The sequence below is a fragment of the Punica granatum genome, chromosome 6 (genome assembly GCF_007655135.1).
Source record: "Punica granatum isolate Tunisia-2019 chromosome 6, ASM765513v2, whole genome shotgun sequence".
Classification (NCBI taxonomy): Eukaryota; Viridiplantae; Streptophyta; class Magnoliopsida; order Myrtales; family Lythraceae; genus Punica; species Punica granatum.
In genome coordinates this window covers 22,273,418-22,296,416 of record NC_045132.1, presented here as the reverse complement: position 1 = coordinate 22,296,416, position 22,999 = coordinate 22,273,418, and the positions used below count along the sequence as shown (strand labels likewise).

The 22,999-nt window shown below is 41.7% G+C and overlaps 2 protein-coding genes across 8 annotated transcripts; both read left to right on the top strand.

Moving 5' to 3' along the window:
• Window positions 1-631: 631 nt before the first annotated feature.
• LOC116211809 (WAT1-related protein At5g40240-like) lies at window positions 632-11,067 on the top strand. Of its 2 annotated transcripts, XM_031546329.1 has the most exons (8): window positions 632-774; window positions 979-1,230; window positions 1,316-1,378; window positions 1,472-1,585; window positions 1,699-1,921; window positions 2,005-2,315; window positions 2,457-2,623; window positions 10,693-11,067. In XM_031546329.1, the coding sequence occupies exons 2-7, from the start codon at window positions 1,043-1,045 to the stop codon at window positions 2,611-2,613; spliced, it is 1,056 nt and encodes a 351-aa protein (XP_031402189.1). In that variant the 5' UTR covers window positions 632-774; window positions 979-1,042; the 3' UTR covers window positions 2,614-2,623; window positions 10,693-11,067. The 2 variants fall into 2 exon arrangements, with proteins under 2 accessions (XP_031402189.1, XP_031402188.1); XM_031546328.1 differs by lacking the exon at window positions 632-774 and having other exon boundaries at window positions 851-1,230.
• On the top strand, window positions 10,522-20,854 carry LOC116211808 (WAT1-related protein At3g28050-like). Of its 6 annotated transcripts, none has more exons than XM_031546326.1 (8): window positions 10,522-10,573; window positions 13,046-13,159; window positions 13,431-18,846; window positions 18,934-18,996; window positions 19,120-19,233; window positions 19,645-19,876; window positions 19,961-20,271; window positions 20,593-20,854. In XM_031546326.1, exons 3-8 carry the CDS (start codon window positions 18,647-18,649, stop codon window positions 20,744-20,746), a joined length of 1,074 nt encoding a protein of 357 aa, XP_031402186.1. In that variant the 5' UTR covers window positions 10,522-10,573; window positions 13,046-13,159; window positions 13,431-18,646; the 3' UTR covers window positions 20,747-20,854. The 6 variants fall into 6 exon arrangements, with proteins under 6 accessions (XP_031402186.1, XP_031402184.1, XP_031402182.1 ...); XM_031546324.1 differs by lacking the exon at window positions 10,522-10,573 and adding an exon at window positions 11,207-12,781; XM_031546322.1 differs by lacking the exon at window positions 10,522-10,573 and adding an exon at window positions 11,207-12,781 and having other exon boundaries at window positions 13,046-18,846.
• Window positions 20,855-22,999: the final 2,145 nt, after the last annotated feature.

Sequence of the window (22,999 nt, the reverse complement as noted above, 5' to 3'; positions counted from 1 at the left end):
CACTTAAGGGACCGGCATATTTCTTTTCTCCTAAGGGAGAAAAAGAGAGACGAGACTTTAAGAAATTGTTGCTTCCCGTGCCATTGCAGCTGAGACGGCAGAGTGAGAGATGGGTGGAGGATAGGCTGCTGGAGTTTTTCTCTAGAGACGAGGATCGAGAGGATGACGACTCCGGTGATGGCAAAGGCAGGCACAGTGGTGGCCAACAGCAATAGCAGTTGATAACTTAGGTTTTATGGTGTGATTTGACAAAAAGCTTGAGAGGAGAAGATTATTGCTGTATGTCGACTCTGTGAATCTGACGGAACTCCTGTTATAAGAGCAGAGGTGGAAACACAGTAGCTGTCCTGCTGCTGCAGGAGACCCAAAATTGAATCCTGGAGATTGGACGAACATTTTCAGTGTAAATTCATAAATATCTACCAGAAAAGAATATCCATTGAGAATTTTGCGTAGATTCCGTTTCAGTACTAATTCTTGGAAAGAAGACGATAAATGATATAGACAACCAAAATAATTGATAGGGTCCCATAAATAAATAATTGACAAGGTACAAAACTGATGTATCCATCACACTGAAGACTAAGTATACTTGATAGGGTCCCAGAAAACAGCAGGGATGAAAGGGTAATCACCGAAGCAACGATGATTTCGTAAGATCCAATGTTGCGTGTAACGCAAAGCTTTGAAGATGACATATTGCTCAAGGAGAATCGTCTTATGAACGTCTTGCAAGAGACAGCTCCCGCCTGTTTGACAACATTGTCTAATCAGGTTGTATATCCATTGTAAAGTCGGGAAAAAATGTCTATATTCGAATGGTTAATTAAGTCAACGAAAAGCATCCACAAATGGCCATGTTGTTAACATCAGGAACTTACATATACCCAATGGTTTTGGATGACTTTAATCCGATTGCTTGACTTTAGCCCTGATATTTATACATGCTTTCTCTCTTTTTTGTACAAACTGGTGAAGCAAGAAACAGAGCGGCAACCTTAATAGCGGCATCCGAGTCCATAGCTGAGGGACAGAGAGGGAGATGTGGAGCAGAGGTTGGAGCTCTTCGGTCCCATTCGCAGGGATGATCATGGCCATCATGGCGCAGGCGAGCACCATGGTGGTCAACAAGGTGGCCATGTCGGGCGGGACAAACAAGTTCGTCCTGGCCTTCTACGGCAACTCCCTCTCCACATTCCTCCTCCTCCCTTCTCTTCTCCTCCTCCGCAGGTATCGTCTCGACAACTCGAACAACTGCCTTATCCTGTCCTCTGAGACAATTACTGATTGTTTTTTTTGTTGGCTACATCGGCAGGCCCAGTTGCCCTTCTCCCACTTCCTCCCTCCTCCTCAAACTCTTCGTGCTGTCCCTGATAGGGTGAGTATATATGAAACATTCACTAGTCGTGGGAGTTCTTACTATTTTGATGATTTCTTGTCCCTGATTGTTCCAAATCTTGGTCTGGTGCAGATTCATGGCGCAAATATTTGGATACCTAGGCATCGATTACAGCTCTCCCACGCTCAGTACTGCTCTTATGAATCTCATCCCGGCTTTCACTTTCATACTGGCCATCATATTCCGGTCCATCCCTGCCCCTTCTCTTCTCACTAATGTCAGCAAGACCGACCGACCATGTTCCATTGCTTGGAATTGGAATCGTATTTAGTTTCTATGTTTCATTCGATCATTTCTAGGATGGAAAGATTGGCGTGGAAAAGCTCCAGCGGCCAAGCAAAGATTGTTGGAACCATAGTATCAATTGGAGGCGCTTTCCTAGTCACCTTCTACAAGGGCCCTCCTCTCAGTGTGTCAACCACAACCCTTAAGCTTCACCTCTCTCCATATTCAAGGTGGGCAGTTGGTGGTTTGTTCAGTGCAGGCGATGCGTTCATGACTTCATTATGGTACATTGTACAGGTAAATGATTTATGAGCCCCCTCCTCAGGACGTAATCAATTCTCACCGTATAACATGAAACAGTCTTTCCCATTCTTCCGCAGGCAATGATCCTCGGGGATTACCCAGTGGTGCTAATCATCATGTTCTACCTCTTCCTATACGGGACGGTCCTTGGCGCCCTGCTCTCCCTGGTCACGGTCAGGGATCCTGACGCTTGGGCCTTAAAGGCCGATATAGGTTTGCTCGCTGTGATATACTCGGCGGTGGTGGGGACTGTGTTGCGAATCACCACGACCACATGGTGCGTAAAGAAGAGAGGGCCTGTGTTTGTTGCAATGTTCAAGCCCCTTGCAATAATCTTTGCGGTGGTGCTTGGTGTCATTTTCTCAGGCGACCCATTATGCCGTGGAAGGTACTTTCATTATACATAAATTTTGTTGTGTCATAAATAAATGTTACTCCTTATGCAGTCCGTCCGATATTTTCCTATGTTTCACTAATTTAAATTATCATTCGGACATGTGATTCCACGTTATATACTTATGTTGGACAGCTTGATTGGAGCAATTGTGATAGTGGGAGGATTCTATGCAGTGACGTGGGGAAAGGCCAAAGAAGTAGAAGACATGGCTGGCGGGCCCAAGGCATCCGAGGCTCTGCCTCAGACAAGCCAAAAGGTCCCATTGCTAATAGCTCAAGAGCAAAGGTGAGGAAAGAAATGTTGGGAATTGGTGTATGCCCTAGAGGCAATCTATAATCAGTTTTGTAATATGATATCTATTTCATTATAAAACGAGGCATATCTGTTATTGTGTAGATTGCGCTAAATATGATTTTACACAATAATGTCCTTGGAATAGTAGGTTCAATAGGCATCAAGTGTGACTTGATTGTGAGATCCTATAATTACTGAACATTATTCCTAAATGTCCATAGTCAAAGTATTATCGTTAATTAGGACAACGGTAATACGGTTAGACTAGTGTGAGTGTTGATTGATGACCAAATCTCATAGGTCATGGATATGGAGATATCAAATCACACCACATGTATACATTAAGAGTAATGTGTATTGGACTGACCCGCCATGAGATTGCTACATGGTTTGTTACGTGATTGTCATTAGCATATCTCAAAGTGACTATAGTGTAATGGTCCTTTGACTTGAGGTCACCATGGATTCCTACATGTAATGTCATATACTTTGATACTGTCAAACGCTACCGTAACAGGCTGGTTATAAAGACAGTTATTGGGTATATCACAGAGCATGGAGAGGAATGTGAGTAACCAAGATAGGATTTGTCCCTCCTACGAAACGGGAGCGATATCTCACGGCCACTTGGTGGTTAAGTCTAAAAGTGTATGCATACCCAAATGAGTCGATATAACGATATCGAGCTCATTTGTTCTGATAGACTTACCCGGTAAACTAAGAAAAAGAGATATTGAGCCATACAAGGATGTCATCGACCATGCCTTGGGCTCAATAGAGATATAGAGGACAAATGGATTATATTACATGGTAACGTAGGTCACAAGGTTCGTCGAGAAATTGACTTTCCGATTACTTGAGTAATAGTGATGCATTGCTAGATGCCGCTCATTGTTTGTAATATTGAAATAGAGATTTCGATATTACTGTCAACGTAATTGGGAACCTACAGGGTCACACACTACGACTAAATTGACGAGATATTTTGGAATAATAAAAACGTCTAATTGAGATTAGATGATTTATGGTGTGACCGATTAATCGGATATTTAATGAGATTAAATTTGTCGATTAATTAGACTCGATTTATTAGATTAAATGGACCAAATTGATGCACAATTAATATGGTGACACATGGCTTTTGTTTGGATGGACATGTGTATGGACACATGTCACTTGGGGACACTAATTTCCCTTCATCCCACATCGGTCATGGGAAAAGAAATTGTCTCCCCATTTGCTTATAAAAGCAGTAGAAGAGATGGATTCAAAAAAGTGTGTGTGTATGCTTTATATGTATAATGTGTATGCATATATATATATATATATATATATACGTGCAGACATATTTATATACATATATGATATGTGTATGCATATAAGTTTATATTAATATAATTTGGGTTGAATTGTTCAAACTCAAATTGGTCCATTAGTCTAAAAATTTCGGGTGTTGCATCGGTGTTTCTTTCGAGTGTTGGTCGCTAGCACCGCCGATCTCGAAGACTCGTCGACAAAGTCGGTGTGGATACCGGTAGAGGCGTCACGCGTGGGACGCTCGGTCGACTATATTAAATATTCCGACTATACGCTTTTATTCCAGGTACGCTTTTATTTACTCTTATTTTCTAGTAGGTCTTGGGATTAGTTTCACGGGTAGGAAATTTTGAATTTCTGTTCCTTTTTCGCTTCCGTTGCGCCCCGTGAAACTAGCAATTGGTATCAGAGACTAGCTAGTTAGAATCTGAGTAGATAATAGCATAAAATATGATTTTATGCTTGGTACTGGTATGATTATGTTTGATATTTGCGGTGCATGACTGTTAGACATGGACTATGTCCTAGTTGTGTTAGTATAATAGTTATACGTGTGGACTATTATGTAATAGTTACATAATAGTGTATAGTGAGATCGATTAAATGTTAATCAAATCCCTCAAAATATTAAATCCATATCCTTCCACCGTGTAACGCTCGTCAAGACCAAGATCGATGAGTGTGTAGACCTTGCCTTCGCAGGATGCCCTTATCTATCCTAGTAAGACGTTGTGTTTACCAGTGGGTCGGACTTAACTGAGCAAGCCTAATAAGATTAGGAGTTCAGAGGCATGTAGTTGGGCATCGATCTATAAGATAAATTTGAATAAGGAGTTATTCACTCAACTAATCAAGAGTTGCATGTGATGCAATTGGGAAAGTGAGTTCCCTACCTAAATAGCCAGTTCTTGGTGAATCAGCCCTCGCTGACTCAGAGCTTGGTGAGATATGGATCTTGAGCTACTATGAGAATGATATTCTCTGAATCAATGTTGAGGGTCATTGATTTGATATAAATAGTGGGAGCAATATTTATAAAGTCCTCATTAAATATTGTTGTGTCATAATACTTATTTTGTATATTTCTATGGTAGTTACCATGGCAGGGAGCACTTCTAGTACTTTCTGTTTGCGATCCGTCCTTGATAAGGACAAACTGTCAGGGAATAATTTCCTTGGTTGGTATCGAAACTTGAGAATTGTTCTCACCCAAGAAAAGAAGCTATATGTCTTAGAGCAACCTCTTCTTGCGCCACCGCCTGACGATGCCCCCCAAGCTGAGAAAGATGCTTATAGTAAGCATCATGATGATGCCGTAAACGTCGGATGTCTCATGTTAGTCACCATGGACTCGGAGCTTCAGAAGCAACACGAGAACATGAAGGCGTACGATATGATCGTGCATCTCAGGCAGCTCTATCAAGAGCAGGCCCGACATGAGAGATTCGAGATCTCTAAAGCACTTTTTCAGGCAAGGTTGACTGAGGGTAGCCCGGTGGGTCTTCATGTACTCAAGATGATTGGGTACGTTGAGACTCTGGGAAGACTGGGATTTCCTCTTGGTCAAGAGTTGGTCACAGATTTAGTCCTACAGTCGCTGCCCAGCAGTTATAGTCAGTTCATTATGAGCTATAATATGAATGACTACAATAAACCATTGCCTGAACTGCTTAGCATGTTGAGAACAGCTGAGCATGATATCAGCAAGGGGACATCCGTTCTAATGGTCCAAGGGACCAAAAGAAAGGGCAAGAGCAAGAGTAAAGGCAAGAAGGCTAAAGGTGCATCCAATTTTGACTTGGGTGCGTTGAAGCCTAAAGCCAAGGTGGCGAAGAATGATTACTGCTTCCATTGTGGCAACACTGGACATTGGAAGCGGAATTGTAAGATATACCTGGAAGAGTTGAAGAAGAAGAAGGGAAGTGAGACTTCCACTTCAGGTATCCATGTTATAGAGATTAATGTATCTACTACTTCTACATCTTGGGTATTAGATACCGGATGTGGTGCTCATATTTGTGGAAATATGCAGGACCTAAAGGACAGTAGATCGTTGACAAAGGGCGAGGTGGACCTACGAGTTGGAAATGGAGCAAGAGTTGCTACATTAACTGTAGGAACTTATCACCTAGTTTTACCTACTGGGCTTGTATTAGATCTTAACGACTGTTATTATGTACCTGCTATTAGTAGAAACATAATATCTGTTTCTTGTTTGGACAAGAAGGGATTTTGTTTCACTATAAAGAACAAGTGTTGTTCTATGTACATGAATGATGTATATTATGGCAGTGCACATTTAAGTAATGGTCTGTATGTTCTTGATCTAGATACGCCTATTTATAATGTGGAAACCAAACGGCTCAAATCTAATGATTCGAACCCGACTTACCTCTGGCATTGTCGTTTAGGCCATATTAGCGAGAATCGCGTCTCTAGACTCCATAAGGATGGATTACTGGACTCGTTTGATTTAGAATCGATCGAGACATGCGAACCTTGCTTAATGGGGAAAATGACTAAGGCCCCTTTTACCGGAAAAGGTGAGCGAGCTAGTGATCTTTTGGCTCTCATACATACCGATGTATGTGGACCAGTGAACAAGCTTGCTAGAGGTGGGTATCTCTACTTCATTACATTTACTGATGATTTCAGTAGATTTGGATATGTGTTTTTGATGAAACACAAATCTGAATCCTTTGAAAAGTTCAAAGAATTTAAGAATGAAGTGGAGAATCAGTTGGGTAAGAGCATTAAAGTTCTTCGATCAGATCGAGGAGGTGAATATTTGAGCTATGAGTTCGCTGACTATCTTAAACAGTGTGGGATTTTATCTCAACTGACTCCACCTGGAACACCACAATGGAATGGTGTAGCTGAGAGGAGGAATCGAACTTTATTAGATATGGTTCGATCTTTGATGAGTCATGCAAACTTACCTGACTCCTTTTGGGGATATGCTCTACAGACAGCTGCTCTCATATTAAACAATGCTCCGTCGAAATCAGTTGAAAGGACACCATATGAGATGTGGTATGGGAAACGTCCCAAGATGTCTTTTCTAAAGATATGGGGTTGCGAAGCTTATGTGAAGAGATTGTCTTCGGATAAGCTTGGCCCTAAATCGGACAAATGTTACTTCGTGGGGTATCCTAAGGAAACTCGAGGATACTATTTCTATAATCCCATCGAGGGCAAAGTGTTTGTCGCTCGAACTGCGGTATTCCTTGAGAAAGAGTTTCTCTCCAAAGGAACTAGTGGGAGGAAATTAGAACTTGGGGAAGTTCTACCACAAAATGACATTGACCAATCGACGGGCGATGTTTCAGAACAAGTACCACAAGTTGTTGTGGCACAATCTTCTACACAGGAGCCTCGTAGGTCTAGTAGGATACGTCATGAGCCCGAGAGATATGGATTTCTCGTGACTCAAGACAATGACGTATTGCTCATAGATAATGATGAGCCTACAACCTATGCGGAAGCCGTAATAGGCCCAGACTCTGAGAAATGGCTGGAGGCCATGAGATCTGAGATGGAGTCCATGTACACTAACCAAGTATGGACTTTGGTTGATCCACCTGAAGGGGCAAAACCCATTGGGTGTAAGTGGGTCTTCAAGAAGAAGACTGACATGGACGGTAATGTGATTACCTTTAAGGGCCGACTTGTGGCAAAAGGTTTCAGACAAGTTCATGGTGTTGACTATGACGAAACCTTTTCCCCAGTAGCTATGCTTAAATCCATCAGGATCTTGCTTGCAATTGCAGCTTATTATGATTATGAGATCTGGCAAATGGATGTCAAAACTGCTTTCCTGAACGGGAAGCTCCTCGAAGATGTGTTTATGACACAACCTGAGGGTTTTGTCGATCCACATTGTGCCGGAAAGGTTTGTAAGCTACAACGGTCTATTTATGGACTGAAGCAAGCTTCTAGGAGCTGGAATCTTCGTTTTGATGATGCAATCAAAGAGTTTGGTTTCATCAAGAATGAAGATGAACCCTGTGTTTACAAGAAGGTTAGTGGGAGCGTAGTAATCTTCCTGGTGTTGTATGTAGACGACATACTTCTGATTGGGAATGACATTCCTTCCCTACAGTCTGTGAAGACTTGGTTGGGAAGGTGTTTCTCTATGAAGGACTTAGGCGAAGCTACCTACGTGCTAGGTATTAGGATCTATAGAGATAGATCCAAGAGACTGCTTGGCCTAAGTCAGAGTGCATACATAGATAAAGTGCTTCGGCGCTTTAGCATGCAGGATTCTAAGAAAGGGTCGCTGCCTATGTTACATGGCATAAGCCTTTCGAAGGCTCAGAGTCCTTCTACTCGAGAGGAGAGGGACCGCATGAATAGGATTCCATATGCGTCAGCTATTGGATCCATCATGTATGCTATGTTATGCACTCGATCAGATGTCTCGTATGCTTTGAGTATGACGAGTCGATACCAATCAGATCCAGGTGAAAGACACTGGATTGCAGTAAAGAACATCCTTAAGTACTTACGAAGGACTAAGGAGATGTTTTTGGTATATGGAGGCGAAGAAGAGCTCGTTGTAAGAGGTTACACCGATGCTAGCTTCCAGACCGATAAGGACGACAGTAGATCGCAGTCAGGGTATGTGTTCTGCCTGAATGGAGGTGCTGTGAGTTGGAAGAGTTCCAAACAGGAGACAGTAGCCGATTCTACCACAGAGGCCGAGTATATTGCTGCCTCTAACGCTGCAAAAGAGGCTGTTTGGATCAAGAAGTTCGTGACAGAACTTGTTGTGGTTCCTAGCATCGCAGACCCAGTGGATCTCTATTGTGACAACAATGGAGCCATTGCGCAAGCTAAGGAACCCAGGTCTCACCAGCGATCCAAACATATACTCAGGCGCTTCCATCTCATTCGCGAGATCATCGACAGAGGAGATGTGAAGATATGCAGAATACCAACAGATGAGAATCTCGCAGATCCACTTACGAAGCCTCTTGTGCAGCGCAAGCACGAGGCTCACACTAGATCTATTGGCATAAGACATGTGCCAGATTGGCTCTAGTGCAAGTGGGAGATTGTTGGGAATTGGTGTATGCCCTAGAGGCAATCTATAATCAGTTTTGTAATATGATATCTATTTCATTATAAAACGAGGCATATCTGTTATTGTGTAGATTGCGCTAAATATGATTTTACACAATAATGTCCTTGGAATAGTAGGTTCAATAGGCATCAAGTGTGACTTGATTGTGAGATCCTATAATTACTGAACATTATTCCTAAATGTCCATAGTCAAAGTATTATCGTTAATTAGGACAACGGTAATACGGTTAGACTAGTGTGAGTGTTGATTGATGACCAAATCTCATAGGTCATGGATATGGAGATATCAAATCACACCACATGTATACATTAAGAGTAATGTGTATTGGACTGACCCGCCATGAGATTGCTACATGGTTTGTTACGTGATTGTCATTAGCATATCTCAAAGTGACTATAGTGTAATGGTCCTTTGACTTGAGGTCACCATGGATTCCTACATGTAATGTCATATACTTTGATACTGTCAAACGCTACCGTAACAGGCTGGTTATAAAGACAGTTATTGGGTATATCACAGAGCATGGAGAGGAATGTGAGTAACCAAGATAGGATTTGTCCCTCCTACGAAACGGGAGCGATATCTCACGGCCACTTGGTGGTTAAGTCTAAAAGTGTATGCATACCCAAATGAGTCGATATAACGATATCGAGCTCATTTGTTCTGATAGACTTACCCGGTAAACTAAGAAAAAGAGATATTGAGCCATACAAGGATGTCATCGACCATGCCTTGGGCTCAATAGAGATATAGAGGACAAATGGATTATATTACATGGTAACGTAGGTCACAAGGTTCGTCGAGAAATTGACTTTCCGATTACTTGAGTAATAGTGATGCATTGCTAGATGCCGCTCATTGTTTGTAATATTGAAATAGAGATTTCGATATTACTGTCAACGTAATTGGGAACCTACAGGGTCACACACTACGACTAAATTGACGAGATATTTTGGAATAATAAAAACGTCTAATTGAGATTAGATGATTTATGGTGTGACCGATTAATCGGATATTTAATGAGATTAAATTTGTCGATTAATTAGACTCGATTTATTAGATTAAATGGACCAAATTGATGCACAATTAATATGGTGACACATGGCTTTTGTTTGGATGGACATGTGTATGGACACATGTCACTTGGGGACACTAATTTCCCTTCATCCCACATCGGTCATGGGAAAAGAAATTGTCTCCCCATTTGCTTATAAAAGCAGTAGAAGAGATGGATTCAAAAAAGTGTGTGTGTATGCTTTATATGTATAATGTGTATGCATATATATATATATATATATATATACGTGCAGACATATTTATATACATATATGATATGTGTATGCATATAAGTTTATATTAATATAATTTGGGTTGAATTGTTCAAACTCAAATTGGTCCATTAGTCTAAAAATTTCGGGTGTTGCATCGGTGTTTCTTTCGAGTGTTGGTCGCTAGCACCGCCGATCTCGAAGACTCGTCGACAAAGTCGGTGTGGATACCGGTAGAGGCGTCACGCGTGGGACGCTCGGTCGACTATATTAAATATTCCAGGTACGCTTTTATTTACTCTTATTTTTCTAGTAGGTCTTGGGATTAGTTTCACGGGTAGGAAATTTTGAATTTCTGTTCCTTTTTCGCTTCCGTTGCGCCCCGTGAAACTAGCAAGAAAGGCCAGGAATTAGATACTGTATTCGAGATGTCATATCAAGTTCATACGTAGGATCGGAGATATTCTTGTGCTTCCTGTGGATTATAAAGACACCCATTGTCATCGACTAAAAGTTAATACAGGACATAGATACATATGGGAGCAGGAAATGATTCGTGGCTTGTAGTCAAGGAGGATTTATCGCTCCATTAATGTGGATTGGCTGAACAATTGATGAACCGGTTGCATGGATTAAACTTTTTGTCTAGCCGATAGTCCAGGTGTTGTGCAAGTTAGCCAGTGATAGTATTCCTAATAATTGATTAGTGAAATGTGTAGTAACAGTTTGGAAGTAAATTGTTATGAGCAAATTGTTCTAATAGAGATTTACTCTGTCTCGTATTTTTCACTCTCATGACTATGAGTTGATTCCAGTAGCGCATCTTTTTTTTTTTTTGTGAGATTGCAAGGTGTCTGGCTAAGATTAATTTTGGCTCTAGTCTTGGCTTGGTCTTAGTCTCGAGATACTTTTAATGAGTTTCGAACTTTTACATCATAGGTAAAATTAGCTCACTGAGAGCTCAATTTATCGCCGAGCCATATTTGCTCGTGGTTCCAATAATGCATACTTTATGCCGGTGGATAGCTAACCTTTCAAGTACCAGAATTTGACCCTTCAACTACCATAACTCTTGACGTGCACTAGAGATTACGATAAATGTTATTCCTAGATTTCAAGAACGATAAACAACTAACGAATTGAAAGCAACGACCTTAATCAATTAATTAATCGAAGAAGATAGGGCAAAGAGATGAATGCTCAGTGACCCAGTTATGCATATGAATCCTGTGCAACCCCAAATAAATTTATATGTGTCCGTATTGTATGCATTCTTGTACCATTGGAAGCAGGCGGACAAGGGAATCCAAAAGATCGAGATATATGCAGGATTTATCTTCAATCTTTAGGTTCATACTATATCTAAAAAGGTTAAATCATAGTTCCATTTATATCCAGGTATCCTAAGAGAAAATGATGTTAATAGTAAGTACTTACTAGTATACTATGTAACTTGTGATCGACGTATCTACAGGTCAATTAGTATAGGACGCAAGTTGCTTCCCCCTTTGATCATTGAAGTCGAACAAATGCATCTCATTACTCGACTAGGGAAAGTGACAGGCATAACTTCCTCCTCCTTAATATTAAGGGAGAAAAAGAGAGACAACCAACAAAAGTTCGCTTTGAGGGCCGTAGCAGCTGAGTGAGACTGAGACTATTAAATTATTGAATTTACATTGGACTTATACGGGCCTGAGCTTATTTTCACTTAAAAGCTCAAGCTAATAAGTGGTGGTACCCGAGCCATATATTAACCCATAGATTTTCCTTTTCTTTTCCGATGTGGGATTTATCCCATTTTACTCCTCAACACCCGCCCTCACCTGTAATGTGTGGTCTAATTCTGTCTACACGTTGTCACGTGCCCTTAAACACCCGCCCTCAACAATTGACCTCGAGCCGGGCTCATCTTTCGTGCTCGGGCGAGGGGGGACACTAACAGGCGCACTCTTGGCTGCACTCGGACATATTGGGCCTGGCGTGGTGTGGGTACGCACACGCACGTAGGTGCACGTATGCGTAACCTGGGCTTTGATACCAAATTGAATTTCCAAGTGCGCCTCGTGTAGGCAGAAATAGACCACACGTTGCACGTGAGGACGAGTGTTAAGGAGTAAAATGTGATAAATCCCACATCGGAAAAGAAAAGGAAAAATCCATAGGTTAATATATAGATTAGGTATCACCACTTATGAGCTTGAGCTTTTAAGTGGATATGGGCCCAAACTCGTATAAGTCCAAATGGAAATTTAATAGAGACTACTGGAAGAGGCGCGCAGAGGAGTGGAAAAATGGGGTGGGGCCGTGGGGGAGAGGCTGCTGGAGTTCTTCGTCGGTGGTGACGTTCGTGGGAATGACAGCGGCGGTGATGGCGCAGTCGAGCACCAAGGTGGTCAACAACGTGCTGCTGACCGGTGGTCCTCATCTTCTACTGCTACTGCCTCTCTTCCCTCCTCCTCCTCCTCCCTTCCCTCCTCATCCTATGCAGGTAGGATGACGTCGTATGTCGTTTCTGTCCTGGCACCAAGACCACCATTAATGGAGTATCTCCATTTTTGCGCAGGCCGGGTTGTCGTCCTCTCACTTCTTCCATGTTCCTCAAATGTTTCTTGCTTTCCTTTCTCGAGTGAGCATAACCATAACAGTACTGTTGAACTTCACATCATGGCACTAGAGAAAAAAAAATTTTAATTTCATGCTATCCTTCAAAACCATGGAGATAACTTCCAACCTTCAATTAAATCCCTCGCAGGTTCTTGACGCAGATGTTCTGCATAGTGGGAATAGATTGCAGCTCTCCAACCCTCGGCACATTCCTCATGAACCTCATCCCCGTTTTCACCTTCATACTCACCCTCATGTTCAGGTGATCCGTCTCGGTTCTTATTTGTCTTCACAGTACGGTATGACGTCAACATAGAATGCGTACAAGTATGCTCGGGAAAACCCGGTAATGTTTCACCAAATGTGTTTATGTAGAATTATCATAGGACGGCGACCGAGTACTACTCTTAAAGTTTAAAATTTTCAATTGATAGCTTCCCCTTTCTGAAAATAATAGGCCTGAAAGGTCCATTGAAAGAGGAAACTCCCAAGATAATTTAATTTATCGGTCATTTTCATTTGGTTTTATTAAGAATGGAGAAGTTGGATTGGATGGGTTCGAGCAGTCAAGCCAAGGTTGTCGGGACCACAGTATCGATTGGAGGAGGCTTCATAGTCACAATTTCTACAAGGGCCCACCGCTGTCAATCGTCAATGTTGTCTCAAAATATCTGCTTATTCTCCTATCACCACACTCACGGTGGGTCCTCGGCGGGTTCTTCCTCGCTGTTGAAGCCCTCACCACTTCTCTGATCTACATAGTCAAGGTTTGCGGCCACTTGATGCTTTTATTTCTTCAATGTCTGCAAGTATTGCAGAACAAAACTCTCACTTTCACTCAGTATATGCACTCTTGTCTGCAAGTTGTTGCAGAACTGCACTCACGCACATACAGAACAGCAGAGAGATGGACAGAAGAAAAGTTAAGAAGAGAAAATTTCATTAACATTTTTAACCCATAACTTACATCATTGACCCTTACATATAAAGCCATAACTGATTGAAGATAACTGTTTTCCACTGGAGAATATTTGAAATTCAAAATATAACCTGTCTAACTTAACTGCTAAATTACAGTTAATCAACAACACAAGACAGACAACATAAGTCTTAAAGACACAAACTAATACATCGATAAATTAAACAGTAGCTGATCCACATCTCCAACACTCCTCCTTGGATTAGGTACTGATACATACTCCAACCATCCTTCTCAGGTACTCAAATCTTCCCACATGAAATGACTTGGTGAATAAATCAGCCATTTGATCTTCTGTCCTGCAATAAACAAGCTTGATTTCACCACTTTGCTGTATTTCCCTGAGATAGTAAAACTTCAACTTGAAGTGCTTTGTTTTCCCATGGAAAACTGGATTTTGAGAGATGGCAAGAGCAGCCTGGTTGTCAACAAATATCTCAGTTTCATGGTCAGAACCCATCCCTAAGTCAGTCATCAACTTTCTCAGCCAGATTGCCTGGTTTGTTGCTGTTGTGGCTGCAATAAATTCAGCTTCTGCTGTTGACTGAGCCACCACTTCCTGCTTCTTAGAGCTCCACGAAAAACAAGCAGAACCAAGAGAAAAACAATAGCCAGAGGTGCTCCTCATGTCATCCAATGATCCTGCCCAGTCACTATCAGAGAAACCATGCAGCTTGAAGGTAGAGCTTCTGCAGAATTTCAAACCATAGGAAGATGTCCCTTTCAGATATCTGATGACTCTCTTAGCAGCCACCATATGTGCTTCACTTGCACAACTTAGAAACCTCGACAGTACATTCACAGCAAACATTATGTCAGGCCTTGTTGCTGTTAAGTACATCAAACAGCCTATAAGACTTCTGTAGGTTCTTTCATCAACTGGACCTGATCCATCATCCTTCTGCATTTTTGTCTTCTGATACATTGGTGTGCTTACACTTTTGCACTCTTCCATTTGAAACCTCATCAAAATCTCTTTGAGATACTTTCTCTGGCAAACAAACACTTCATTTTCTTTCTGTTGAATCTCAATGCCCAGAAAGAAAGTCATCTCTCCCAAATCTGTCATTTCAAACATTTTCATCATATCCAACTTCAATCCATCTACCTGTACTTTATTGTTTCCAGTGACCAGCAAATCATCAACATACAAGGATAGAATTACCATGTCTTCCTTCTCCTTCTTGACATAAAGTGTGAATTCACTTAGACTTCTCTCAAATCCCAGATTCTACAAATACTGATCAATCTTACCATACCAGGCTCGAGGGGCCTGCTTTAAGCCATATAACGCTTTCTTTAATTTGTAGACTTTGCTTTCTTCTCCTTTAGCAATGAACCCTTCAGGTTGCTCAACATATATTTCCTCTTCGAGCACACCATTGAGAAAAGCAGATTTCACATCAAGTTGGTAAACCTTCCAATTTTTCTGAGCTGCAACAGCAAGTAATAACCTGATAGTGTCTAACCTTGCTAATGGAGCAAAGGTTTCAGAGTAATCAACCCCCCAAATTTGAGCATATCCCTTCACTACTAACCTGGCTTTGTCTTTATTAACAGAACCATCTGAGTTTAGCTTGGTCCTGTACACCCACTTAACTCCAATGACCTTTCTATCTTGAGGTCTTTCCACTAGATCCCATGTCTGATTTTTTTAATCATTTTTAACTCCTCCTCCATTGCAGATACCCATCTCCTGTCTTCTTTTGCTTCCTCGAAATTTCCAGGTTCAAAGACAGCTACATTGCACCTCTGATACACTTCATTTAATGACCTGGTTCCTCTTACTGGTATGTTATCTACCAGTTCTTCATCATTCAAAGCTTCAATTTCCTCCACCTCAGATGAAGTCTTCTGAGGTGCTGCCTCCCAATTTTGTGCGACTTCCATTTCTCCTTTCTCTTCATCAGTCCACTTCCATTTTTCTTTCTCCATAAATCTTACATCCCTGCTTACAATCACCTTATTTCTTGAAGGCTGATATATTCTGTAAGCTTTTGACTCCAAGCTGTAGCCGATGAAGATACCAGCTTCAGCCTTTTTATCAAGTTTGTCCCTTTTCGCCTGAGGAATGTAGGAATAGCATATACAACCAAACACCTTCAAATTTGCTATTGAAGGTTTTCTTCCACACCAAGCTTCAACTGGTGTTCTCTTGTCCAATGACTTAGTGGGCAATCTGTTTAGCAGGAAGACTGCGGTATTTGCAGCCTCAGCCCAGAATTTTTTGGCATCTCCTTCTCTTGTAGTAGACATCTGGCCATCTCCATTATGCTTCTGTTCTTCCTCTCACTAACCCCATTTTGTTGGGGTGAATAAGGCACGGTGAGCTGGTGCATTATACCGGATGTTTCACAAATTTCCTTGAACCTCCCTGATGTATATTCACTGCCATTGTCGGATCTTATAGCCTTCATCTTGCACCCACTTTCATTCTCTACAAGCTTCTTAAACTTCATGAAGATCTCAGCTACTTCTGACTTAGCTTTCATAAAGTATATCCAACACATTCTACTGAAATCATCAATGAAGATCACAAAATACTTACTCCCACTTAGTGACTCCTCGGGCATAGGTCCACATACATCTGTATGGACTAGCTGAAGCTTCGAGACAGCTCTCCAACTTGATCTCTTAAAAGGAAGCCGGACTTGTTTTCCAAGCAAACAAGTTTTACACTCTGTTACTTCTTTCTGAATTGCAGGCAACCCATCCACCATATCATTTTTCTGCAGAAAGTTTACTCCTTTGCTGTGAAAATGTCCCAGTCTTCTATGCCACAGCTCTTCTTCTTCTTTCAGCAAGTTTGTCATAGCCATGTGCTTCTTATCTAAGGGATTAAATGAGAAGCACTTGTCCTTCATTGGTATCCTAAACAGTGTCTGCCCTTCACTGTCCATGATTACACATTCAAATTCTTCAAATACAACCTTATAGCCCCTTTCAACCAGTTGACCGACACTTAGTAAATTTTGGTCAATATCAGGAACAAACAACACTTCATGAATAAGCTTCACACCATTAGAACCTTCAAGCATTACATCTCCTTTTCCCTCAACAACAATGTATTCACCATTTCCTATCTTCACCTTTGACTTTATTGATTTATCCAGGGCACTAAACAAGTCTGCATTACTTGTCATATGATTTGTGCACCCACTATCTACTAACCAACCATCTTTTATCACATTTGAAGTAAAGCATGAAGCCACAAACAACTGCTCTACCTCATTTGTTATAGCATTGTGTGCTTCTCCTGGCTGTTGGTGACCTTTTTCTTTGCAAATTGCCTCCATATGACCAATCTTGTGACACCTTCTGCATTTAACATCTGGTCTCCTCCAACACTTGAAATGTGGATGACTTTTTCGCCCACAATGCTGACAAGGAACCTTCTGCCACTTTCTCTCCTGGCCACCAGTACTGGTGTTTCCAGTTTTTGAAGATACTTCTCCTTGTTTTCTCGGCTGATAAGCCTTCTTCCCTTTTGCTTCACTGTTAAACTTCAACCTTGCCTGCAAAGCTGCTTCTACAGGTTCTTCTTTTCTCATTATTCTTCTTTGTTCTGGTGCTTGTAAAGCACTCAGAACCTCAGCAAACTTCAATTCTGATAGTTCCTTCGTATTCTCTAATGAAGCAATGGTTGCTTCATACCTTTCTGGTACTGAGACAAGCATTTTTTGCACCAACCTTTGATCACTCAACTCAGTTCCCAACACCATTATCTTATTTGCAATTTCCACAAGTTTATCTGCAAACTGTTTCACCGTTTCCCCTTCATTCATCTGCAACCGTTCAAACTCTCTCATCAGATTAAGAACTTTCATACCTCTGATCTTCTCATCTCCTTCATACTCGGTCTTCAAGTAATCCCAGATTGCCTTAGCAGACTGAAGCTTCATTATTCTGGTGAAGAGAGTGGCTGTTACAGCAGCATAAAGGCATGATTTTGCCTTAGCCTTCCTCGTTACTCTTTCCTTGTGATATCTTATCTGATTCACCGTGGGGTTGTCTGGAAGAGCAGCCACTTGATAATCTTCGTCTACTGCTTCCCACAGATTAACCCCTTCCATGTATGTCTGCATCTTCACAGCCCACACGTGGTAATTCTCTCCATCAAACACAGGTGGTGTTATGGTGGAGAATCTCGATGCTGAAGTAGCAGCCTCCATCTTCAATTGATTTCCTTCTTGCGTTTCTCCTCCTGCTCCACAGATCCCTTAAGATTCTTCACAGCTCTGATACCACTGATGCTTTTATTTCTTCAATGTCTGCAAGTATTGCAAAACAAAACTCTCACTTTCACTCAGTATATGCACTCTTGTCTGCAAGTTGTTGCAGAACTGCACTCACGCACATACAGAACAGCAGAGAGATGGACAGAAGAAAAGTTAAGAAGAGAAAACTTCATTAACATTTTTAACCCATAACTTACATCATTGACCCTTACATATAAAGCCATAACTGATTGAAGATAACTGTTTTCCACTGGAGAATATTTGAAATTCAAAATATAACCTGTCTAACTTAACTGCTAAATTACAGTTAATCAACAACACAAGACAGACAACATAAGTCTTAAAGACACAAACTAATACATCGATAAATTAAACAGTAGCTGATCCACATCTCCAACACCACTATGGACCAGTCTCAGTTCATCTTCCCGGCCATTTTCACTCTGACAGTTTCTTCCCGCTCTTCTTGAGAAAAGTTCGCTTCCAGTGCCATAGCTGAGGCTGCTGAGTGAGGCAGAAGAGTGAGAGATATATGGGGTGGGGGGCAGGCAGCTGGAGTTCTTGGTCGGCGACGACGTTCTTGGGGATGATGGCGGCGGTGATGGCACAGGTGAGCACCATGGTAGTCAACAAGGTGGCACTGACCGGTGGGACCAACAAGTTCGTCCTCGTCTTCTACTCCTACTGCCTATCCTCCCTCCTCTTCCTCCCTTCTCTCCTTCTCCTTCGCAGGTAACATGATGCCGTATGCTGTTCCTGTCCCGGCACCAAGACCTCCTTTAATGGAGTTATCTCTTCTCTCTCTCTCTTTTTGTGCAGGCCGAGTTGCGCTCCTCTCACTTCTCCCGTGCTCCTCAAATTCTTCTTGCTTTCCTTCATCATGTGAGCATAATCGTAATAGTAATCATCTCTGTTAATTTCACATTAAACTTCATGGCAGTAGAAAAAAGGAACTTAATTTTCATATGGGATCCAACTTTTCAAACTTTAATCCATCATGTGCAGGTTGTTGTCGCAGATGTTCGGACTCGTGGGAATAGATTACAGCTCTCCAACCCTCGGCACATCCCTCATGAACTTAATCCCCGCTTTCACCTTCATCCTCGCCCTAATATTCAGGTGATCCCGTCTCTCTCTTCTTATTAATTTCCCTTCACGGCACCGCATGAGAACAACAGAACGTGCACAGTATGCACGGAAAAGAAACCCGGTAAGTAATGTTCTATCACACCTCGTGAATCCCACATCAATTGTGCAAGAAGAAAATCTGAGATTATATGTAAGGCCCAATGACCTCATTAGCAGCTAACACTTTTAAATAAGGGCCCGTACTTCTTACATGTTTATTCGATCGACACCAAAACCGCCTACTCTTAAGAGGTTATATATTTATTTAATTTATACTCTCAGCTTTCTGCAAATGATAGCCTATAAAAGGTCCTTCGAAAGAGGAATCTAGCGAGAAAATTTAACCTATTGGTCCTTTTTCGTTAATTGAATTTATTGGTCCTTTTCATTGGCGTTATTAAGAATGGAGAAGTTGGATTGGATGAGTTCGAGCAGTCTGGCCAAGGTTGTTGGGACCGTAGTATCGATTGGAGGAGCCTTCATAGTCACTTTCTACAACGGCCCACCGCTGTCAATCGTCAATGTTGTCCCAAAATATCTGCTTATTCTCCTATCACCACACTCACGGTGGATCGTCGGCGGGTTCTTCCTTGCTGGTGAAGCCCTCACCACTTCCCTGATCTACATAGTCAAGGTTTGCGGACACGATGGACCACTCTCAGTTCATCTTCCCGGACATTTTCATTCTGACAGTTTCTTCCCGCCCCTTTTTTTGTAGGCCATGGTCCTGAGAGACTACCCGGTGGTGCTCATCATGATGTTCTTCACTAACCTCTTTGTGGCTGTTACCTCTGCTCTCTTAGCACTGGTAGCCGTGAAAGAGCCCGAGTCGTGGACCCCGAAACTCGGTTCAGGGTGGGTCGCGGTCGTGTATTCGACAGTGGTGGGGAGCGTGTTTCGATTCACGGTGATTGCGTGGTGCATTCAGAAGAGAGGGCCCTTGTATGTTGCGATGTTCAAGCCCTTGGGGATAGTCTTCGCCATGGTGCTCGGGGTTATCTTCTTAGGCGATCCGTTATGCCTTGGGAGGTAATATATTCACGTGTCTCTCCACAAGCAAAATGTGCCTATAGCTATTAGATGAACTGAAAGTGATCATGACATGTAACTCAAAGCGAAATGACTATCCAATCATTTGAGTAGTAGTAATTCTTGGGCAAACTCTAAGTCCTAGTCACCCTGACCACCTAAACGATAAATTGACCTGTCTCGTGAGCTTATAACTAGTTCACTTGAAACGTAGGACTAGTTGGACGGAATCCAGACAACATTCGTCATTAATATGGAAAAATTATAAAATGTTCAGGTTATTGCAATATCCTAATAGATCTAATTCATTTGTATTTGCAGCTTGATCGGGGCAATTGTGATAGTAGGGGGATTCTATGTGGTGATGTGGGGAAAAGCCAAGGAAGAGAAGGCGGTTGAGCCTATTGATCAATCGGGGTTTCTGCCTTCGTCCAGCAATAAAATTCCATTGCTAGCTGCTAGATCTGATGTATGAAAATAGGAAAACAAATTCATTTGAAGATACATCTTTGTATTCGTTAGGTATATATTTTCACCGAGGCATCGCATAACGAATAAGCAGATAAAGCGTGCATTACTATAATTGACTCCACTGGGCTTCGGCATTGCGAATGCCAGCCTCTCTGTCTCCTTCACCACTAGTCGCCACAATTACCTCCATTCTCTGGGATGACTTGATCTCATCCTTTTATCTTCATGGGCCTTTGTTGTCGCGTTACCTTCAGTAACTTTCATCTTCAATCTGCAATCCCAATCGAAATGCCCTTTCTTGCCACATTTACAGAAGACAAGGTTGCACCTGCTGGACTCATACTCTTGGCCCCCGCGAATCTGATCCCGATGGGCTCCCCCTACTCGAAAGCCCTTCTCCTGGTGCCTTTATCTGCTTCTCCTCTTCACTGCTATATAAAGCTTCTTCTTGGCTTTTCAAAGAAACTCCATCCATTTATTGTGCTAGAGTCTCCTGATTAGCACGAAGATTCTCGAGGTCCTCCACGGCTACCCCTGGACTGCGACAATGAAACTCCTATACTCGGGCCTTAATCCATGAATTATTATCGTCCGCATTCTTCCTTCATTAATTTTTGACTTGGAATCCAGCTTCGATATCTCGCAGCGAATTGACTTGATCTTGGTGAAATATTGATTAATAGTCATCTTTCCTTGTTTAAGGCTCCATTAATTCATTTTCCTATAACTGTAATCTCATATCATTCTTCTTCGCAAACCTTGCCGCTATAATATCCCATGATTCTTTGGGCATAGTGGCGTACACGATATGTTCTAACATGTCCTCTTCGACCGACACCTTAATATGGATCATGGCCTTCCCGGTCTTAATCTTCCATTTCCTGAGTGTGGCGGCATCATCGGTGTGTGGTGTGGCCTCACTACCGCCAACGATCTCCCATAGATCTTGGACCAACAAATATGACTCCATGCACGTTTTCCACGTGTTATAATTCTGATGGTATAATTTCTTTACGCTGCCAATCGTATTAATTTCCGCCATACCTGTCGCCTAGCCTCCTCACGTGCTTGCTATGGTCCCATACTATAAATTACAGTCCCTGACTGTGGTCGCTCGCAGCACCTCCGCGTGGTCCCTGACCGATTTCTTGGTTTCGACAAAACCTTCTCCGAGTTTGGTCCCTGACCGACTCGACTCCGGTAGAGTCTTCCCTTAAAACAGTTCCCGACCGTCCTCACGTCGATAGCACCTCGGTCCCCGACCGAACTCGCACTGGGACAAAGCATCGATCCTTTCACAATATCTCGACCCCCGATCGACCCGTTCCGATACCACTTAAAGGTGCTCCAATACCAATTATAGGAGCTCTCCCGAACACTAATCTAATAATCTTTGGTTCGAGTATGGTGGACCGAACAAACTTTTATTAATCTCAAAATATTACAGAATACGCACACTCTTTCACACTCACCCTCTCTTAATTTGGTGCTCTCTTCTGCTTGTGCTAGGTTGTGTACGCAGGCAAGATGACATACGCTGCACCTGTATATAGATGCATATGTCGGTGGAATCACCGCCACTTTTCCACTGCCACTACTTTCTTCTTCTTCTTCTTCTAATTTTCTAGACTTTTCCCTTCTCCTATTTCACCTAGATATTTCTAGATAATTATATAGTGATCCTTATACTATCTAGATCGTTTATTCTAGACTTTTCCAAACTAATATCTAGATATTTTACATCCCTAATTATCTTCCTAAATTATTCTACATTGCTCTAGACAATTCATTAATAAAGAATTAGTGTTGATTTCCAACAAAGGTGTGCATATACCATATGAAACATCAACGCATGCGTAATGTTTTGTCTTGGTATAGTGGGTCCTCTTATCACCAATTTATGTTCAAATGGACTATCTTGATTCTTGCTTGCGTTCGATTCAGAACAGCGTCGGACGATGGTCAATGACATTGGCCAATTATGTAATTTGGATATTTATTACAACATACCTGTAATTCCAATCTATTTATTACACTGTGAAATTTGCTTGAATAGTTGAAAATTTACTTGAGTAGCAATAAATTATACTTAATAAATGCTCTTGAATCAATGTAATTGAAAAATAAAAAAAATTAATTTGAAAATTTTGAAATTAAAATACTACTTAAAAGATATATTCCATGCGTAATTTCTGAAATTAGATTACTACTTAAAGATGTATATCATCATATATGTAAAATTGACTACCCTTTTTGT